Genomic DNA, 22,788 nt, shown 5'->3' on the forward strand with positions numbered 1-22,788 from the left:
TATTTGTGCAATGAAATAAAATCAGAGGACCACACTGATTACAATGATATTGGCATGAATTTAGTAGAATATATCATCCATAGCATAGTAAAACCACTAACTTATATCTCAAAATCAATCAATTCAAACAGGCATTTTTCCAGATCAAATGAAAATTGCAAAGTTCATTCCCATTTACAAAAATGGAGACAAGCATTCTTTAACAAATTATCGAGTCATATCCTTATTACCACAGTTGTTAAAAATCTTAAAAAAAAAGTTTTTGTTGACAGACTTGATTACTTCAACAAAAAACATGGCAGCCATAGACCTCAGAACAAATGTCCACAGCAATTAACAACAAAGAATATACAGCAGGTATCTTCATTGATATAAAAAAATGAACAAGCTAGAAATTATATGGAATAAGAGGAAAGCACTAAATGGATTAATTAACTATTACTAACCTGGTAAACAGGTATCAGTATGTTGCTACAGGTTGATGTGGTGTCCCGCAAGGATCAGTACTGGGTGCAAGATTATTTATATTGTACATAAATGATATCTGTAATGTGGCTAATTTCTTAAATTTTGTCTCATTCTGAGATGATACTAACTTGTTTTGTTCCAGTAAAAATGTTGAACTGCTTCTGGATTCTGTGGAAACTGAATTAGATATTTTGAAACAATGAATTGACAGGAAAAAGTAAATAAAACTAAATATATGATGTTTGGAAATCCACAATAATATTAAGGTACAAATCATGACAGATAAACATGAAAAAAAAAATATTAAAAAGAAAATATCAAATGTCTCTTGCAATCTTATATGAAGAAATTCTTAATACAAATTTGCTACAACATCATATTAAACCCCTCATACTATTATACACTATTTACTGATCACTAATCCAATTTATCTGCTTCAGAAAATAGCAATTAGAATCATCAATAGAGTTGATTGTCAGGAAACCACAAACAAATTATTCATAACTTGTCAAATACTCAATTTCAATGAACTTGTAGATTTCAAAATATCACTGTTGATGTACAAGGTACATGTTAATCTACTACCACTACATATCCAGAAATTGTTTCATGAAAGACAGAGTGTGTATGAACTGAGAGGAAGTTGTGTGTTCTCATAGAATTCTTTGAAGATTGATGTTAAAGAGTCCAACACAAAACTAATTATAAAAAAGTATTGATTATCATTGGGTATGGACATGACTGAGTGTACATCTAAACTAAACTAAACTATACTAAACTAAAATAGAAACTTCTGCCTGGATCTCTGTGTTCTGCAGTCAGAAATGACAGTAGCAGCACCACCTGCTGGCCACTGCCTCCTACTACAACAACTAAACTGAAACTTCTACTTCCTGCCTACATGAAGCTGACTGTGAACATGTTGTCTGCTGTTCATGCTGTTCATCTGGTGATTCCTGAAGCTGCATCCTGCAACAACACAGTGAGGCCAAAATCTTGTCTGTGGTTCCTTTCATCATGAAAATGTACAAAATCAAGTCCGCAAGAGGACTCAACTGAACAAGAATGTTGGACGCAAGCTGGAGATCATTGCTGATTATGTCTGTGAATTTTATCACAAACGCAAAAATGACTGGGGGCAGGAAAATCACTGTGTGAATAAGCAGCACTACGACCAAAACTGCAACAATTCTTCGTTTTTCATCAGAGGAGACACTGATGGATGCAGACAGGGCTTTAAGAGTCCCACCCAGGGAGAAGATGAACAGAGGGAGGGGGAGGAGGAGCAAGGCACCTACGATGGCTTGTGCGGTCAGAAAACCAAAACTGTAATACAATGGGAGGAGAAAAACAAGAGGAAGGATCCAGACTAGGGCACAGACCACCACAGACGTCTTGATGGTTCTTCTGAATCTGTACCACAGCGGCCAGACGATGAGCAAATACCTGTAATGAAAGACAGACACACATAGACAGTCTTTGAGGAGCATCAGAATTATAGACTAATAAAATGGTTAGACACAGACGTAGATACACACAAACTGGATCAGACAGATAGTTACCTTTCTAGGGAGATACACACCATGAAGCCAACACTGCACACCAGACAATAACAGTAAATGATCATGAAAGTTTCCCACAATTTTGTCTCTAATTTAATCTTCTTAGCCACCCAAACAATCATGCAGAGGAGCTGAACCAGATCAGAAATGAGGAGGTTGATGACGTAGACTGGAGCACCGTGATCCTTTCTGATCTGCAGGAAAACATTGGTAAAAGGAACTAAAGCAGTTGTTAACATGTTCTGAACTTCACCTCCTCCAAATATGAAAATGTGGCTCTGAGCAGAAACTGCAGTCAGAGACATTTTCCATCTAAGAACCAGAATCAATGAATCAAGACGTTTACACCTGAGCCGAGTCAAAGACAATCATTTACTGACAGACTGTACACAGACACTCATTATAAAATACACACATCTGTTATAATGGACTCACCAGAGAAGACAGTGAGTAGATGGCCAGTAGGGTCAAAGGAAGGCTGATCAGATAACGAAATATTGTGGAAACATATAAGATTAATGCATCTTTGCCTGTAAAGCAGCCAATGGTGCAGTACAGATAAAGTTGTGTTCATAGTAGTTGAAGCTGTTGTAGATTTCTTCATAACTTTCGTTCCATGTGGTGCTGATGTTGAAATATTCCATTGTTCAGTTTGAATCCTGGTGTTTGAGAGATTAGAGAGATTATCTGCCTGAAGTCATTCAGTGATGTCCATGAAGCTTTGAGGTGTAGGTTGAACACAGTATACCTTTAGTTCAGTATAAATGTTGGAGAGAAACCAGGAGGAAGAAAGAAACAACTGCAGGATGAAGGTGTTCAGTACGTATGTGAACAGTCAATGATGAATGAATGAATAAAATAACTTTTCTGTTGTTTTTTATGAAAATTGTACTTAGCTTCTTTATAAACAGTCAACTCGGTAAAATAACATCAACTTAGGACAAATAAGCCCTAATAACACCTAAAACTTAACCTCTATTGTTCCCATTCCTCCAGCAGTTTAAAAAAACACCGTCCTCACATCTACTACTGTTCACAACCACAATTCAACACAACTGCCACAAGAACAATGCACTGGACTCTGCACTGCTGCAGGCTCACACTCCATCTACTCACCCCATACAGCCCCACTCCACCAGTTTGCTTGTTCTCGGTTACTTAAGGCAATGTTACTGTATGTGTCACTGGGGTGACTGTATAAGGTGATGACAAGATTGTTTTGTTTTAATGTATTTTATATTGTCATTACATGTTAGTTGCAAAGTAGGAGAATATCAGAGTAGCAGCACGATTCAGTGTTATTTGATTTATAGTGTTCAATAACAAAACAAATTGTCTCAAGACGTTTTACAAAACCTGATCTTAAAATATAACAGGAAAAAACCTTGAGCAGAACCCAACTGAACAGTAACGCGTCACAGTTTTAATTCAACTATATTTTTCATACTGGAATGTTATTTTCATGGTCTCTTTCTATTATAGTGTATGTACATAAGTGAAATACTTCCTCCACACATTCTTCATACCTACATTTAAAAGCTACTTTGATTGTCGCATTTTCAACATTTACTTTCATAATTTAATTTTTTTGTTATTTCTTAATAATCACTACATGTGAGATGTTTTTATATATTTACCTTTAAAAGTTAAAAAGATCTCACCTGAATGAGTTTCTCTCACTGGTGTTGGTTCTGTCCTCTGCATCTAAACAGTCTACAGCAGAATGTGACATGTAGGAAGGTTCATATATTCAAATCTGCTCATATAAGGAAATGAGATATGAGGTCAGATATAATTAAAACGACCACAGGAATCATCATGACACATATCAACAAATATTATTTCAACAAAACATCCTCCAAGAATCATTTAAAACAGACTTTCCATCACTGTCCAGTTTGTGTTTTGGTTTCATCTTCTTTATTTTTATGTTTCACCTTTGGTTTGTGTGAATTTATAAATTACAGAGACACAGTGTGATCAGTGTTCATACATCACATCTTTTCCTCGGGAACGCTGTAAAAACATAAACGGCAGCTCATTTACCTACAGTGTGAAAAGGTGTTTGGCCCTTCCTGGTTTCATATTACAATTCAGCCACTCCTCAAGATATTAGACTACTTTCTAAGCTTTCTTTTTTTTTTTATCTAAGGTGTTATAAAAAATAGTTTGAATCTAATTCTGTCCTTCTTAAATCAGATCAACATATTTGAAAAATTCCAGTCAGGGTTCTGTGAACACCACAGCGCAGAGACATCTCTGTTAATGGTAACAAATGACCTCCTCTGTGCTGCAGATGCCGGTGTAGCAGAGACAAATCTTTCCTGCAGCAACCAGAAAGGAGGGTTGGGGCCTCTCACACTTTCACGTGGATGTTGGCTTGCCCTAAACTTGAAGAACCCAAATCAAGGTGGTAAAAATGATGCATTCCAGGGATTAAAGAACAATTAATCGCTCATAAAGAACACAAATTAACTTCTTGGCGCGTAAGCAAAAGTGGATAGTACTGTTCTCCTCCACAGATGAGAAAGAGACTTGTCGGCGCCCGGGACTACCTGGAGTGAGATGGTTCTGTCCTCTACATCCAAACAGTTTACAGCAGAACGTGACATGTAGGAAGGTCGTATATCAAATCTGCTCATATGAGGAAATGAGAAATGAGGGGCAGATATAATTAAAATGACCACAGGAATCATTATGACAGATATCAGCAAATATAGTTTTCAACAAAACATCCTCCAAGATAAATACTAGAGAATATTAGTAATCATGCTTCACTTTCCCCTTTTATTTAGTTTTTAGCCTCCTTGTTTAAAATAGTCAAGACTAAGTTTGGGGGTTGTCTTGTATCAATGCTTCATGCATAGGCCTACTGATTAACATTAGCAATAATGAAATGTTTGTTTTACGTGAATTATTCCAAACTGTATTTGCCACAACGGGACGTGGATCGAACCTCTCAGTTATAATTCCCGTTAGTTAGATAGATAGGAGCATCGGTATGCAAATTGCCTTGAGGCGAGGTCCGGTTTCTCCAAAACACTACTCCCCAGGGGTTTATTAACCAGAGCCCTCTGGGAATAGTTAACTTTTGTTTTAAAGTTTTTAGTTTTGTTTGGGTTTTTAGTAAGATCCTTATTCTTTATGTCTTTTGCATAATCGATGTTATCTGTCATATCTGTTCTGAAAATGTCGTCTTTTTTAGCCTGAGCTTTGGTTTTTGTACATTTTTGTTTGTCGCGTAAAGTCTAAGTCCCAAAGGACTTATTCATTTTTATTTTTGAAATTTGTTCTTTTCCACAAATGCCCAACTCACACAGGAGAGTAATAACGGATTTCGCAACAAATCCACGGCAGAAGACCTCAACAGGGCGCACACGGGCGCTCCAGCCTCGCTGCTCCCTTCTGATGCCCAAATCCGCAATATATTCTCTCTTTCGCTCATTCGCCTCTTCAAGTCTGTCTTCCCACGGGACAGTTAACTCTAACACAAAATACACTATCCTTTCTTTCTCAGACCACAACAGCACGTCCGGTCTTTTGAGGGTCACGGCTATCTGATTGTGGGACGCTCAAGCCACCAAACTAGGACGGTCCTCAGCTCCCAGGCTCCGCCCACATTAGCTGCCCTGCATTATGCCTGAGTCTCACTGGTCTGCCTTATCTCCCTCCTGAACAAACATAATATGCTTATTTTTTTCCTTTCTAGCAGTTGGGGAATTTTGCTTCAATCTGTTTTTCCTCAATTGCAGCTGCTAACATTTCAGAACCTGGTTGTGGCGCCAGGTGTATCTTCCTTGGGAGAGACTAACCCTACAACCTGACAAAATGTGGCTGAGCCCTATACACACAAGAACAAAGTGGGCAGGCAGCATCCACATTTAACTATTTTAATTTGCATTCCACACTGTATATATTTCTCTATATATAAAAGAGAAATGAGATATGAGGTCAAACATAATGAAAATGATCACAGGAATCATCACAATAGATTTCAACCCACAATTATTTCAGCAAAACATCCTCTGAGAATCATTTAAAACAGACTTTCTGTCAATATCCATTTATGTTTTTGTTTCATCTTCTTTATTTTTATGTTGCACCTTTGTTTGTGTGAATTTATAATTACAGAGACTCAGTGTGATCAGTGTTCATAAAATCAGATCTTTTCCCAGGAACGCTGTAAAAACATAAACAGCAGTTTTATTTTACCTACAGTGTGAAAAGGTGTTTTTTTTTTGTAACGGTGTATTTTACTTTTTCATTTGTTTTGCATGTTTATCACAAATGTAAATACAAGACAAAGATAACACAAGTAAACACAAGTAACAGTTTTAAATGAACGTTTGGGAGACAAACTGCTTCTATTTCACAAAAACATGGCTAAAAAATTCTTTTCCACCACTGTATATATGTACATACATGAACACACACAGTGAACACATCCACTGAGTCATGGAGAATTTAGGTGTTTGCTCAAGGACCCTCAGTCCCTGGGGCATTAGAGGAGATTGAACCAATAACCTCAGACACAAAACTGCTTCTCTAACCACTAGGTCACAGCCAACTTAACAGTAACATGTTACAGTTTTTAACTTTTTAATTCAACTATATTTTCCATGCTGGAATATTATCTTTATAGTCTCTTTCTACAATAGTATATGTTCATAAGTAACATATCTGAATACTTCTGTCATGGATCTGTCTTTTATTTTGTGCCACATTTTTAGTTTCCTGTTTTATTTTGTTAAGTACTTGATTTCCTGTTGTGTTTCCTCATGTGTGTTGATTGCTTATTGGTCTCACCTGTGTTGATTGTCCTCATGCGTCTCACCTGTGTCTTGTCAGCCCTCTTGTGTATATACAGCCCTGCCTTTGCCTTGGTTCTGTCGTGTCATTATGTTACCCAAGTTCCTCATTTCCATGCCCACATTCTTCGTATCCATGCCATGTCATGACTCTTTTCTCTGATTTTTGGATTTTCCTCCCTTGCGTGGGGCCTTTTGTTAATTATTAAATACTTTTTGTTGAACTCCCTGCCTCATCTTTAGTCCTGCATCTGGGTCCTCACTTCAACACCTCCTACCTGACAACTCCCTTCACACATTCTTCATACTTACATTTCAAATCTGCTTTGTCACATTTTCAGTATTTATTTTCATATATTTAACTTTGTTATTTCTTAATCTATTTATTTAAGTTAAATGCTAAAAATCTCACTGGTGTTGGTTCTGTCCTCTGCATCTAAACAGTCTACAGCAGAATGTGACATGTAGGAAGGTTCATATATTCAAATCTGCTCATATGAGGAAGTTAGATTTTTGGTCAGGAAAGCAACTAGATGACAAATTGGCACTTGGGCAAAACTAAAAGCTGTGGGGTCATACTGTTTTTATAAAAATCAACTTAAATATTTCAGCAAGGGAAACTGTAAATGTTTATATATTCGGCTATTATCCTTTTCTGTTCTTGAAGTATTTAAAATAAGATGTGGGAGAATTTCCTTTGCACCTTTTTTTAAAAATAAAACTATTATTCACCTAATTAGTGGTTCGGTTTTCTTAATATTTATCAGGAGGAAAACTTTCTATCAGTGTGATAAGTTGCTGCTGTGACTTTAGCAAAACCTCAACCCCCTGAACTGACAGTCCAGAGACTATACGCTGGTGCAGGGTTACACAACTCAAACCTGGTGGTTTAGTTTTGTCTGCGCTGTAATGACAGATGGAAGAGGAAGCAAAGAAAAGAGAAGAAAGCGTAGGTGATGAGAAAATGAGAAAGGGGAGTAAGACACCATGGAGCCAATGCTGGACAACAGACCATAATTATAAAGATGAAAGAAGATTTCTGAGTTATTCTTGACAGCCACTCAGGGCCGTCGCAAGTGGACAGGGAAACGAGGCAATTGTTTAGGGCCCCAGCTGGAAAGGGAGACAAGCTGAAACTGATCCATATCAATCAGTACATTTACATGCACGTTGAAAAAACAAAAAAACTAATTCTTGCCTTATTGTCACTCTAACTGGACAACTGGAAGTGCATGCAAACACGTTACTCCGACTAAAATCAGAGTTCTCCTTGTCTGATTAAGACACCCAGATAAGGAGATTGGAATTCAATTTTCTACGGCATGTATACGCTTAATCGGACTACAATGGGATAACGAGTGTGCACATGCTCCACAAAATGCTGTGCTGGCATATGAATTTAAAACATCCAAGAAAGCTGAGGCCTGTATCAAGAAGCTGGATAACAGGCTTATTGAGGTAATTTCAGGGTTAACGAAGCTAGATTCATTCTTATGGAGCTACGTTACCATGGTAACTTACTCTGAACAGCTAATCTGGTTCGGGTCCGGATGACTTTCAGCATTTATCTGAATCCGATAAAAGGCTCCACCCACCGGCCAATCAGCTGTTCAGGAAAGAATCATGTGTCCTTTCATTGAAAACCTGATTGGGATTGGAACCCAAATCACCAGAAGAGCGTTATGGCGTGAACGCATCTTCCAGGAGATAATCACACAAAGAAGAGGATGTTTTAGCCGTTTGTCCCCGCTAAGCTCAAACACAGCTCAGAATCAGGATCATTTCATTCAGGCTAAAAATCTGACATTGATATGATGTAACTGTGGCATCAGCTTCCAGCTTTATTGTCGCCCAGGTAACAATTATAGAATTAAGAAGATAAAATGATGTTTTTATCTTTTTACTCTAGAGTTACATCTGGGGGGGAATGACACTAATTGTCATGCACACGATTTCATCTATGCAGCGCAGTGAGTGGGATTCATGGCTTCGTTAAATGTAAACTGAGTGAAATTTTTGCAACCTGCAATCCCTTACCATGCCTTATGGCGTCTCTTCGATGCAGCCGCGGTGTTTGACTTTACGGTGAGATTTACCAACGCTCATGCTTGTGATTGGTCTGCTGCCTTGGAACCCGCCCTTATAAATGCACGTTCACCGATTTACTACAAGACAAACCTGGGTTACGTTACTGAGTTGATAACGAGCGTCGTGATACCGTGGATAAGTTGAGCTGGATAAGTTGAGCTCGCCTCGTGATACAGGCCTCAGGTCGCAGAAGAAGAAGACGGTTAACAAAGCTGAGGAATACCATCATTGACACTGAATGTCAATGATGGCCCCCCTTATAGCGGCAGCTTGCTAGTGGCTGGAGGGGGCCTCCCGGGGACTGCTGACATTCAGCTGGTAATCAAATGACACAACTTTAAACCCCCTTGGACACTGAAATGACGACACATTGGGAGTCTCCCTAATGGGGCTGCCTACCTTGCTGCAGCTGCCGGGCAAAATGAAGCGAACCTCAACGTACCTCTCAGGACACAAAAAAGAAAGAAAACAAGAGGATGAAAAAAAAAGTGTGGACGTGTGTTACATTGACAGTAGTTATTGCCACATGCTTTTAAACTGTTGACGCATAAGAGGTGGGTTATAAGATGATGCCATCAGTTTTGTTGCCAGAAACACTGCGACTGCAATAAGTTAGCAGCTCCAATGACAGTGTTCATTTCTCCTGTTAGTAATGCATTTTGTTGTTAACAATGTTGCTAACACTTATGAAACTAACAACAATTCTGCCGTTTTCTGTCCAAACTGTGAAACCTTTGTATTTAGAAGAGGACGATATTATATATGTCCTTGGATTTTCTAGTATAAATGTGACATTAAACAAAATGTTAACATGAAGCATTGAAGTTCTTACTGCTGTTCATTCATTATTTCAGAGATCTTAACCCTTTGATCGGCATAGTAACCACACAGTTGATCCTTTTTTGTAGTAGTAGTAGCAGACAAGTCATTCAGTTTGTAAGATACACAAATTTGGCCATGTGTGATAAAAAATATCCAAGCTGTGGCTTTTATACTTGAGATGTTGAGACTTTGAATGATTTTGAAAGATGACCATAGCTCGAAAACATAAACCATACAGCTTCAGTATTTACTTTGTATGAATCTGTGTAATGGTGTGAACATTTTAATAATGATATATGATAAAATACTCAGTCTGCAGTGCACGCTGTTAATATAGATTGAAAAATGAATGATATTTAATTGTGATTAATCTTACTTTTTAGTGTGGAGTGTTTGTGAAGCACACACAGTTGTGTACTTGCATGAAAATACTAAAGCAAACAACAAATATGATTAAGTTCTTGTTTTTCTCAAGATGCTGTGTTGAAATTTCTTTCTAGTCAATCGTTGCAGTCGTCTACAGTTGCCTCAACAGATGACGGCAGGAGGAAGTTATTCTTGGCTGAGAGCGACTTAAGAAATAAGAGTAACTTGTTACGGTTTCAACAGCGATCATACCCAAAAGCAGACACAGGCTCACAACAGTCCCAAGTTCAGCAAGTTCATTTGTGACACGGTGAATCAAGTGCAAGGGGAGAGGGAGCTGGCTTCCCATGATGTGCGGTGCAGGTGAAGGTGGCGGTGAAGGAGAGGAGTAGCCAAGTCTCTTAGTTTGGGCTGGAAACCCGATGCACTGGAATGAGACACACACGAGCACACAGCCGAGTCAAACACAATCATATAATCAAATACACACATCTGTTATAATGGACTCACCAGAGAAGACAGTGAGTAGATGGCCAGTGGGGTCAAAGGAAGACTGATACAGACGATGATCCATGTAGAAACATATAAGATCAATGCACTTTTGCCAAAATAGCAGCTATGAGCAGGGCAGAATTGCAAATAGTTGGCGTAATCATATGATGAAAACAACAGTTTCAGCTACCAACTTTCGTTCCATGACGTGTTGATGTTGAAATGTTCCGTTGTTCAGTGTAAATCCTGAATCCTGTGACACGCAGGAAGCTTCACATGAACAAATTCACTCATATGAGGAAGTGATACATTTAGTCAGATAGGATCAATATCACATAAGTAATCAGGAAAAACGTCAGCAGACATTCTTTTAAACGGAAACATCTTCCAAGAATCATTTAACACTTCAAATTCATACAACAGACTTTCTATCAATCCAGTTTGAGGATTTGTTTCAGCTTATTTCTTTGAATATTTAATATTTGCACTGGATATTTGAATTTGTGAATTTATAAATCGTATATGTCTGCATCACATTATCATCATCGATGGGATGTTCTCTAGGTTCTTAACGACTAGGTTCTCCTCTTCCTTATCTTCCCTGCTCCTCTCGTCCCGTCTGTCTACTGTCTATACTTTTGAGAGACTCTGTCTGCACTGCTCTCAATACTAAAAAAATCATGGAATTAATAAACTGGTCTCTCAACGTTATTGACACAATTGTCTCGACGAGAAACCTGGGTTCGGAGGAGCCGGACTGTCCTGCCGGAACGTTCGCAGCTGACTGACTGAAGATGGACACGTGGAAGAGGTGGCTGGTCGTGTGCCTGGTGGTTCTTTCCGTGGAGGACATTGAAGACATCTACCTATTCGGAACCATGATGATTTCAAGTCTTTTGCTGATTGGATTAGGCAATGCCCTGGTTTATCGAGGAAATCAAAGAATGGTGACCACAATATGGATAACATCATGGAGAAGCTTTTGACTTTGCAAAGGACAATGGATCGATTCAGAGACCAGAATGTATGAAACAGAGCAGTCATGTAAAATAATGCGTCTACTCACCCCAAGACCAAACAATCCCAATCTTATCTGCTTTCGGCGCCCTCACAGCACCGGCCTCGGTCAAGGCCTAAGGCCGTTGCTGGAACAACATCTCCCCCTGAAGATCACTGCAGTGAGACACTCTTGTATTCCTTCACCCACTTCCCACGGACATCTGCTGATTGTTGACTCTGTCTGGGACCCGATCAAGGTTGTCTCCATGGCAACTTGCTGTGTTGTCCTATGAAAATCCTGTGGACTGAGTCACCAAGATTGTGATGCCAGGCGAAGCAACTCTCCAGGCCAACACATACAAGAACTCCTGCATACATTGCACCCCCCCATTGCAAGTCCCAAGTTTTTCGTGTTGTAAAATGTACTTGCTATGTGCTTATGTTGCTGAGGTGTTTTTATGTGTTCCCACACTGCACTCCCCACTGGAGCACAGCGTGGGGTTCCTTTTTCCCTCTCCTCACGTTTCATGCATGAATAAAGAATGTAGAAAGTGCTGAGTTTGTTTTCTGTTCTCATCTTTATTCCGAGAGATAGAAACAGAATGAATGTTTGAACATGGATGATGAGGATTCTCTTTTCCTGCTACTCACTGCACGGACACACTAAAGTGATCAGACATAAGATATTGTTTATTTGTCCCACATATGAAAAATTTCCTTGTCGCAGTTGCACAGAATTATAAAAAAATATATACAAAAAACCTATGAAAACACTATCAAATTTGACAGAATTTACAAAAAAAAAAAAAAAAAAAAACCTCTGAAAAATATATAGAGGTAAACAGAAATGTAAGGACATTCTGTACATACAGTGTGGAATGGGAATTAAAATGTTAGAGTTTGGATGCATGATATAATGGATGGATGGAGAGAATTAATTCCTCAAACTTCTACTTCCTGCCTATATGAAGCTGACTGTGAACAGGCTGTCTGTTGTTCATGCTGTTCATCTGATGATTCCTGAAGCTGCATCCTGCAACAACACAGTGAGGCCAAAATCTTGTCTGTGGTTCCTTTCCTCATGAAAATGTCAAAATCAAGTCTGCAAGAGGACTCAACTCAAGGAGAATGTCACACAAAGTGATGAAGCTAGTGTTCTTTCTGTATTCTCCTGCCAGAAACCAAATGATTCTGGGCAGGAACAGCAGTATGTAAATAAGCAGCACTACGACCAAAACTGACACAATTCTTCGTTTTTCATCAGAGGAGACACTGATGGATGCAGACAGGGCTTTAAGAGTCCCACCCAGGAAGAAGATGAACAGAGGGAGGGGGAGGATGAGGTAGACACCTACGATGGTTTGTGTGGTCACAAAACCAAAACTGTAATACAATGGGAGGAAAAACACAAGAGGAAGGATCCAGACTAGGACACAGACCACCACAGAGGTCTTGATGGTTCTTCTGAATCTGTACCACAGTGGCCAGACGATGACCAGATACCTGTAATGAAAGACAGACACACATAGACAGTCTTTGAGGAGCATCAGAATTATAGACTAATAAAATGGTTAGACACAGACATAGATACACACAAACTGGATCAGACAGATAGTTACCTTTCTAGGGAGATACACACCATGAAGCCAACGCTTGACAACAGACCATAATGAGCAGCCAGCAGCCAAGAACTCCCCGGAAGCCACCCCAGCAATCATGCAGATGAGCTGAACCAGATCAGAAATGAGGAGGTTGATGACGTAGAGTGGAGCACCGTGATCCTTTCTGACCTGCAGGAAAACATTGGTTTAAAGGAACTAAAGCAGTTGTTAACATGTTCTGAACTTCACCTCCTCCAAATATGACATGTGGCTCTGAGCAGAAACTGCAGTCAGAGACATTTATCCATCTAAGAACCAGATGAACCAAGACTTTTACACCTGAGCCGAGTCAAAGACTATCATTTACTGACAGACTGTACACAACACATCATTATAAATACACACATCTGTTATAATGGACTCACCAGAGAAGACAGTGAGTAGATGGCCAGTAGGATCAAAGGAAGACTGATGCAGACGATGATCCATGTAATAACATATGAGATGAATGCTGCTTTGTGTTTATCGCAGCCATTAATGTGCAGTATTGGAAATTGTTGTGTTCATTGTTGTTGAAGCTGTTGCTGTTGTTGTTTTCTTCATAACTTTCGTTCCATGTGGTGCTGATGTTGAAATATTCCATTGTTCAGTTTGAATCCTGGTGTTTGAGAGATTGGAGAGATTATCTGTCTGATGTCATTCAGTGATGTCATGAAGCTTTGAGGTGTACGTTGAACACAGTATACCTTTAGTTCAGTATAAATGTTGGAGAGAAACAAGGAGGAAGAAACAAACAACTGCAGGATGAAGGTGTCCAGTACATATGTGAACAATCAATGAGAAATGATGGAATACATGAACTTTTCTGTTGTTATTCATGAAATTATGTTTAGCTTCTTTATGAACATCAACAAAACAATCCATAAAAGTTAACTAGGTAAAATAACATCAAATTTGGATAAATAAGCCCTAATATGCCTAATTAACGTCTATGGTTCCCCTTTCCTTTACACCTTAACCCCCACCTATGTATATATATATTAAAAGTTGTAAGATCTTACCTGAATGAGTTCCTCACTCTAGTGTTGGCTCTGTCCTCTGCATCTAAACAGTCTACAGCAGAATGGGACAAGTAGGAAGGTTCACATATTTAAATGTGCACATATGAGGAAGTGAGATATGATCAAAGGAATCATTATTACATATATGAACCAATATTATTTCCACAAAAAACCTCCAAGAATCATTTAAAATATACTTTCTATCAACATCCAGTTTGTGGTTTTGTTTCATCTTCTTTATCTTTTGTGAATTTATAAATTACAGAACCACAGTGTGATCAGTGTTCATACATCACATCTTTTTTTCCTGACAACTTTGTTAACACATACAAAGCAGCTCATTTACCTTTGGTTACCTAAAAGGTGTTTGGCCCTTTCTGGTTTGTTGTTTTTTCATTTTTTTTTTTTTTTTTTTTGCATGTTTTATCACAAATGTAAATACAAGACAAAGACAACACAAGATGCAGTTTTTAAAATGAATGTTTGGGAGACAAATTACTACTATTTCACAAGGGTGTCCAAAAACCTTTTTCCACCACTGTATATACAGCTGGTAAAATAAGTAAAATATGTATTGAACACATCACAATTTCTAAAGGTGCTACTGACATGAAATGTTCACCAGGTGTTGGTAACAACCCAAGTATTCCATACATAGAAAGAAACCAGAACAAACAAGTTCAGAAATTGAGTTATGTGTAATAATGTAAAACAGCAGAGGGAAAAAGTATTGAACACATGCAGAAAGGGAGGTGGAAAAAGGAAAGAACTCTCTCAAGACCTTCGCAACCTTATTGTTGCAAAACATTTTGTTGGCATTGGTTGCAGAAGAATTTCTAAACTTTGAATAATTTGGAAGTGGAAAAAAAACATCAGTCGACTGTAAACCAGCCACGACCATGTGCTCCTCACAAGATTTGCGACAGAGAAATAAGAAGAATTATCAGAAGAGTTTGTCCAAGAGTCAAGCACTAGTGGAGCTTCAGAAAGACCTGGAAATAGCAGGTACAACAGTTTCAAAGAAAACATAAGGCTTGTATGCACGCTCACCATGTAAGACTCCATTTCTGAAGAAAAAGCACGTTGAAGCTCGTTTTAAAGTTTGCTGCACAACATTTGGACAAAATACTGGGAGAACTTAGTCTGGTCAGATGAGAGCAAAATGGAACTCTTTGGATGCCATAACACACCAAAAACACCATACGGACAGTGAAGTTTGGAGGTGGGAACATCATGGTGTGGGGCTGTTTTCTGCATATGCTACTGGCAAACTTCATATAACTGAAGGGAGGATGAATGGAAAAATGTACCGAGACATTTTGGAGAAAAATCTGCTGCCATCTACCAGAATGATGAAGATGAAACGAGGTTGGACATTTCTTTAAGACAATGATCCCAAACAAAGAGCCAAGGAAACTCTCAACTGGCTTCAGAGAGAGAAAATAAAGCTGCTAGAACGGTCCAGCCAATCACCTGACTGGAATCCAACTGGACATCTATGGACAGAACTAAAAATCAGAGTTCGTAGAAAAGGCCCACGTAATGGGCCAAAATCTCACCTGAACAATGCATGCGACTAGTTTCTCCATACAGGAGGCATCTTGAAGCTTCATTACCAACATAGGCTTTAGGATTAAATAAATATTAGTAAGTGTGTTCAATATTCTTCCCCTCTGTATTACACATAACGTCATTTATGAACTTATTTGTTTTGGTTACTTTCTATGTGTAAATTAATTGAGTTGTTACCAACACCCGAGGCCTGTATCATGAAGCACGTTTACGGGCTTATCGAGGTAACTTCAGGGTTAACCCTGGTCACGAAACTGGATTCATTCTAATCGAGTTACGTTACCATGGTAACTTACTCTGAACGGCAAACCTGCTTCGTGTCAGGGTAACCTTTCAGGATTTATCTGAATCCGATAAAAGGCTCCACCCACCGGCCAATCACCTGTTCAGGAAAGAATCACATGTCCTTTCATTGAAGACCTGATTTAGATTGGAGCCCAAATCATGAGAAGACGGCGTGAACGCATTTTCCAAAGATAATCACACAAAGAAGAGCAGATTTTAGCCATTTGTCTCCGCTAAGCTCAGAATCAGGATCATTTCATTCAGGCTAAAAAACTTGATGTATTGATATGATGTAATTGTGGCATCAGCTTCCAGCTTTATTGTAGCACATATAACATTATAGAAATAAGAAATCCTACTCCCCAGATGAAATAATGTTTTGTGCTTGGATTTTATCTGCTCCCACGTTCTTTTTACTCCAGAGTTACATCTGGGGAAATGACACCAATTGTCATACACGTGATTCATCTATGCAGCGCAGTGAGTGGGGTTTCATGGCTTTGTTAAATGTAAACTGAGTGATTTATGCAACCTACAACCCTTACCATGCCTTATGGGGTCTCTTCGATGCAGCCGCGGTGTTTGACTTTTCGGTGAGATTTACTTTTTCTTCATATTTGAGTAGAACAGTCTTTGCTCCTTTTTTCTTTTAGAACCAACGCTCATGAATGTGATTGGTCTGCTGCCTTGGAACCCGCCCTTATACATGCATGTTCACCGATTCACAACAAGACAAACCTGGGTTAAGTTACTGAGTGGATAACGAGCGTCGTGATACCGCTTATCCAGATTGCCATTGTTGTGGATAGGTTCAGCTGGATAAGTTGGGAGTAACCCCGGGTAATCTAAGCTCACTTCCTGATACAGGCCTCTGGTGAAAATTCCATGTCAACAGCACATTTAGAAATATGTTTACTATGAAAAATTGTGATGAACACATCACAATTTTGTATGTATATACAGTATATGAACACACACACTGAACACATCCAAGTGAGCATGGAGCTTTTAGGTGTTTGCTCAAGGACCCTCAGTAATGGACATAGAACTCACAGAAACAAAACTGCTTCTCTAACCACTAGATCACAGCCAATTTAACAGTAGCATGTTACAGATTTTTACTTTAAACTCAACTATATTTTCCATGCTGGAATATTATCTTTATAGTCTCTTTCAAGTATAGTATATGTACATGAATAACATATCTAAATACTTTTTTTATTTATTTATTTATTAATAATCTCTTTTTCTGAGTTAAAAAAGTTAAAAGTTAAAAAGATCTTCACTGAATGAGTTCCTCTCACTGTTGATTCTGTCCTCTGCATCTAAACAGTCTACAGCAGAATGTCATATGTAGGAAGGTTCATATATTCACTCTACTCATTTGCCTACAGTGTGAAAAGGTGTTTGCCCCTTCCTGGTTTCTTATTTTTTTTGCATATTTATCACAAATGTAAATGTAAAGTAGAGATAACACAAGTGAACACAAGTAACAGTTTTTAAAGGAACTTGTGTGATGATCTGAAACCCTTAAGTGTGACAAAAATGAATGGACATGAGAAACTGATAAGACATAAGACATTGTTTATTTGTCCCACATAGTTGAGCAGAATCTGACAAGAATATAAACAAAAAACAATAAAACCAATATCAAATATGAAAGAATATAAAAAGAGATAACAACACTCTGAAAAATATACAGAGGAACATAGAAATATAAAGACATTCTGTATATACAGTGTGGAATGGGAATTCAAATTGCTAAGAATTGGTAATATGATATAGTTGAAGCATATAAATAGAGACAGGGAGATAGATTGTGCAAGATAAGGCAGAGCAAAAAAACATTGTTTGTGCAAAGAAATAAAATCAGAGTACAAACTGCTGTGTGAACCAGTGGATGGGTTAAATGGAGAGAAAGAATTCCCCATTGAGGGATCAATGGAGGAGAAACAGATCACATCATATAGACCTTTAATTGAATAAATTATCAACAGCAGTTTTATTTATCACTTTATAAGAAAAAACAACTTGAATAATGACACATTCAGATTCACTCTTCTGGTTTAGAAACTGTCACCCTGCAGAACGCTCAGCTTTAGAGAGAAACTTCTTACTTGTTGGATCTCTGCTGTCTCAGTGTCAGCTGTACAACAGTTGGTGATGAGCTGCTTTAAAAGTGCAACATGCAGCAGACTTCTGCCTGGATCTCTGTGTTCTGCAGTCAGAAATGACAGCAGCACCACCTGCTGGCCACTACCTCCTACTACAACCCAAATAAAACTAAAACTTCTACTTCCTGCCTACATGAAGCTGACTGTGTACATGCTGTCGTTATTCATGCTGTTCATCTGGTGATTCCTGAAGGCTCGTTTAGTCAACTTGAAACGGACCTTTTCTCTGGTGCAGACTTTTTGGGTAGGTGTGAATACAAATCAGTGACTCTGGTGCGGACCAAACAAGTGAACCAAGACCACCTCTGCAGCTCGGACTCGGTTCACTTGTTTGGTCCGCACCAGTCCGCAACAACCCTGGTACTTCGTTTTGTTCTGTTTAATGCAATCTGCAACTTTTAAGAATCAAATGCAAAATGATAGCCCTTTTGGATTACATGGCTTCCATTGTTACTGTTAAATGCCAAATTTTCTGAAGAAGATTGCGGAAGTCGTCGCTTTTATTCATTCATTCATTTCTACTTTATACCAAGAATGGGGCCGTGGTTGAAGTGTGGCAGCAAACAGATGCACTGCCTCCCGATATATGGTCATAGGAAGCATATAAACGGCTGTTTGAAAAGACCAAACCTGCAGCCGTCTACCGCAAATCGCTGAGAGAATGCGCGAGGCAGGTTTACCGCATCACTGGCAGTCTGATGAGGAAATCACTTCACCTGGGTGCGTGACATTTCCTGTAATTGAGGCTGAGTGAGGCTGAATAAATTTTATCCAGTGATTGAGAGCTACGGGACACACGTGGGTTTATTTATGATGTTGGTCCAAACCGAAACAAATGTTTTGTAAAGAAAAAAAAGGGTCTTTATCAAAGCAAGTGAATCCTGAAATGACAGCATGTGACATGTAGGAAGGTTCATATATTCAAATCTGCTCATATAAGGAAATGAGATATGAGGTCAGACATAATTAAAATGATCACAGGATCATTATGACAGATATCAACAAATATTATTTCAACAAAAAATCCTCCAAGAATCATTTTAAAACAGACTTTCTATCACTTTCCAGTTTTGTGTTTATGTTTCACCTTTTGTGTTGTGAATTTATAAATTACAGAGACACAATGTGATCAGAGTTCATACATCACAACTTTTCCTGGTGAACTCCGTATTAACATAAACAGCAGCTCATTACCTACAGTGTGAAAAGGTGTTTGCCCCTTCCTGGATTCTTATTTATTTATTCGCTTGCATGTTTTGTCACAAATGTAAATACAAGACAAAGATATCACAAGTAAACACAAGTCACAGTTTTAAAAGAACATTTGGGAGACAAAAATACTTCTATTTCACAAAAAAATGGGCTAAACATTTTTTTTCCACCACTGTATATATGTACATACATGAACACACACAGTGAACACATCCCACTGAGCGTGGAGCTTTTAGGTGTTTTTCTCAAGGACCCTCAGTCATGGACATAGAGGAGATTGAACAAATAAACCTCAGAAACAAAACTGCTTCTCTAACCACTAGGTCACAGCCAACTTAACAGTAACATGTTACAGTTTTTAACTTTTTAATTCAACTATATTTTTCCCTGCAGGAATATTATCTTTATAGTCTCTTTCTACTATAGTACATGTACATAAGTAACATGTCTGAATACTTCTTCCACACATTCTTCACACCCACATTTGAAATCTGCTTTGATTGTCACATTTTCAACCTTTATTTTCTCATACTTAACTTTTCGTTTGTTATTTCTTGATAATCACCTTATCTTAGTTAAAGTTAAAAGTTAAAATATATCTCACTGGTGTTGGTTCTGTCCTCTGCATCTAAACAGTCTACAGCAGAACGTGACATGTAGGAAGGTTCATATATGCAAATCTGTTCATATGAGGAAGTGAGGTATCAGATATGAGGTGAATAAATATAATATGTCAGTCCATGATCAGCTGTCAGTGATTATCACATTAAGACTGTGTTTCAGTGATCAAGCTGAACAATGTCACTATCAATATCACATCATCATCATCAATATGAATCAGTCTGTGAGATCTTCTACTAAAACATCCAACTAACAAACATGCATGAATAAAGAATGTAGAAAGTGCTGAGTTTGTTTTCTGTTCTCATCTTTATTCCCAGAGATAGAAACAGACTGAATGTTTAAATGTGGATGATGAGCAAATGAAAGTATTTTCAGACAAGGAAGCATTACATTTCTCTTTTCCTGCTTCTAAAACACAATGATTAATTTGAAATAATATACAAATAAATTATAGCAATCTGAAAAATATATAGAGGTAAATAGAAATATAAGGACATTCTGTATATACAGTGTGGATAGGTTGTTCAAGATCAGGCAGTCCAAAAAAAGCAGATTATTTGTGCAATGAAATAAAATCAGAGGACACACTGATTACAATGATATTGGCATGAATTTAGTAGAATATATCATCCATAGCATAGTAAAACCACTAACTTATATCTCGAATCAATCAATTCAAACAGGCATTTTTCCAGATCAAATGAAAATTGCAAAGTTCATTCCCATTTACAAAAATGGAGACAAGCATTCTTTAACAAATTATCGAGTCATATCCTTATTACCACAGTTGTTAAAAATCTTAAAAAAAAAAGTTTTTGTTGACAGACTTGATTACTTCAACAAAAAACATGGCAGCCATAGACCTCAGAACAAATGTCCACAGCAATTAACAACAAAGAATATACAGCAGGTATCTTCATTGATATAAAAAAATTAACAAGCTAGAAATATATGGAATAAGAGGAATAGCACTAAATGGATTAATTAACTATTACTAACCTGGTAAACAGGTATCAGTATGTTGCTACAGGTTGAATGTGGTGTGCCGCAAGGATCAGTACTGGGTGCAAGATTATTTATATTGTACATAAATGATATCTGTAATGTGGCTAATTTCTTAAATTTTGTCTCATTCTGAGATGATACTAACTGTTTTGTTCCAGTAAAAATGTTGAACTGCTTCTGGATTCTGTGGAAACTGAATTAGATATTTGAAACAATGAATTGACAGGAAATGTAAATAAAACTAAATATATGATGTTTGGAAATCCACAATTAATATTAAGGTACAAATCATGACAGATAAACATGAAAAAAAAAATATTAAAAAGAAAATATCAAATGTCTCTTGCAATCTTATATGAAGAAATTCTTAATACAAATTTGCTACAACATCATATTATCCCCTCATACTATTATACACTACTTACTGATCACTAATCCAATTTATCTGCTTCAGAAAATAGCAATTAGAATCATCAATAGAGTTGATTGTCAGGAAACCACAAACAAATTATTCATAACTTGTCAAATACTCGATTTCAATGAACTTGTAGATTTCAAAATATCACTGTTGATGTACAAGATACATATTAATCTACTGCCACTATGTATCCAGAAGTTGTTTCATGAAAGACGGAGTGTGTATGAACTGAGAGGAAGTTGTGTGTTCTCATAGAATTCTTTGAAGATTGATGTTAAAGAGTCCAACACAAAACTAATTATAAAAAAGTATTGATTATCATTGGGTATGGATATGACTGAGTGTACATCTAAACTAAAGTAAACTATACTAAACTAAAATAGAAACTTATGCCTGGATCTCTGTGTTCTGCAGTCAGAAATGACAGCAGCAGCACCACCTGCTGGCCACTGCCTCCTACTACAACAACTAAACTGAAACTTCTACTTCCTGCCTACATGAATCTGACTGTGAACAGGCTGTCTGCTGTTCATGCTGTTCATCTGTTGATTCCTGAAGCTGCATCCTGCAACAACACAGTGAGGCCAAAATCTTGTCTGTGGTTCATTTCATCATGAAAATGTACAAAATCAAGTCTGCAAGAGGACTCAACTGAATGAGAATGTTGGACGCAAGCTGGAGTTTAAAGTTGGGTCCGTGTCTGCTTCCTACCAGAAACACAAAAATGACTGGGGGCAGGAACAGCAGTGTGTAAATAAGCAGCACTACGACCAAAACTGCCACAATTCTTCGTTTTTCATCAGAGGAGACACTGATGGATCCAGACAGGGCTTTAAAAGTCCCACCCAGGAAGAAGATGAACAGAGGGAGGGGGAGGATGAGGTAGACACCTACGATGGTTTGTGTGGTCACAAAACCAAAACTGTAATACAATGGGAGGAAAAACACAAGAGGAAGGATCCAGACTAGGACACAGACCACCACAGAGGTCTTGATGGTTCTTCTGAATCTGTACCACAGCGGCCAGACGATGACCAGATACCTGTAATGAAAGACAGACACACATAGACAGTCTTTGAGGAGCATCAGAATTATAGATTAATAAAATGGTTAGACACAGACGTAGATACACACAAACTGGATCAGACAGATAGTTACCTTTCTAGGGAGATACACACCATGAAGCCAACACTGGACAACAGACAATAACAGTAAATGATCACCAAATTCC

The 22,788-nt window shown here is 38.0% G+C and overlaps 1 protein-coding gene and 1 pseudogene across 1 annotated transcript; both read right to left on the reverse strand.

Annotated features, from left to right (window-relative positions):
* Positions 1-1,481: 1,481 nt before the first annotated feature.
* LOC125019027 (mas-related G-protein coupled receptor member A4-like) lies at positions 1,482-11,468 on the reverse strand (the record flags this gene model as incomplete). Its single annotated transcript, XM_047603531.1, has 4 exons — positions 11,344-11,468; positions 10,625-10,730; positions 2,031-2,224; positions 1,482-1,914 (listed from the first exon to the last, which is right to left on the reverse strand). Coding segments are annotated over exons 1-4 (858 nt in total), but the record flags the coding sequence as incomplete, so codon positions are not given.
* Positions 11,469-12,371: 903 nt separating this feature from the next.
* The window catches only part of LOC125019028, a 25,054-nt pseudogene continuing 14,637 nt past the window's right edge, over positions 12,372-22,788 (reverse strand).

This window comes from Mugil cephalus, chromosome 13, assembly GCF_022458985.1.
Source record: "Mugil cephalus isolate CIBA_MC_2020 chromosome 13, CIBA_Mcephalus_1.1, whole genome shotgun sequence".
NCBI classification, from domain to species: domain Eukaryota; kingdom Metazoa; phylum Chordata; class Actinopteri; order Mugiliformes; family Mugilidae; genus Mugil; species Mugil cephalus.